Source organism: Sinocyclocheilus grahami, unplaced genomic scaffold (assembly GCF_001515645.1).
Source record: "Sinocyclocheilus grahami isolate Dianchi unplaced genomic scaffold, SAMN03320097.WGS_v1.1 scaffold387.1, whole genome shotgun sequence".
In the NCBI taxonomy this organism is placed as follows: Eukaryota; Metazoa; Chordata; class Actinopteri; order Cypriniformes; family Cyprinidae; genus Sinocyclocheilus; species Sinocyclocheilus grahami.
The window spans coordinates 657,483-657,693 of record NW_015505566.1 but is presented as its reverse complement, the minus strand read 5'-3'; the positions used below and the strand labels follow the sequence as shown (position 1 = coordinate 657,693).

The window sequence follows — 211 nt, the reverse complement described above, 5'->3', positions numbered from 1 at the left end:
TATTTCACTCCGTTTTGATCCATTAGTGGTTACATGTATTCACACAGTCAGAGATAAAAAAGGTCATTCTAACAGGAAAACAGCAGATGCATCTCATCGGGCATCAAATACAACCACTGGACACAAGAGTTAAGGGTAAATACAAAGAACACAGGAAACAAAAGTTACAAAATAACTCAAATCAAATTAAACTGTAAACAGGACTATAATG

General features: G+C 34.6%; 1 protein-coding gene across 1 annotated transcript in view; it reads right to left on the bottom strand.

Moving 5' to 3' along the window:
• The window catches only part of polr2k (RNA polymerase II, I and III subunit K), a 1,769-nt gene continuing 1,558 nt past the window's right edge, over positions 1-211 (bottom strand). The window contains exon 4 of the mRNA XM_016231307.1: positions 1-116. Coding sequence (XP_016086793.1) covers positions 94-116 — 23 coding nt within the window. The 3' untranslated portion in view covers positions 1-93. The remainder of the gene's footprint in view (positions 117-211) is intronic.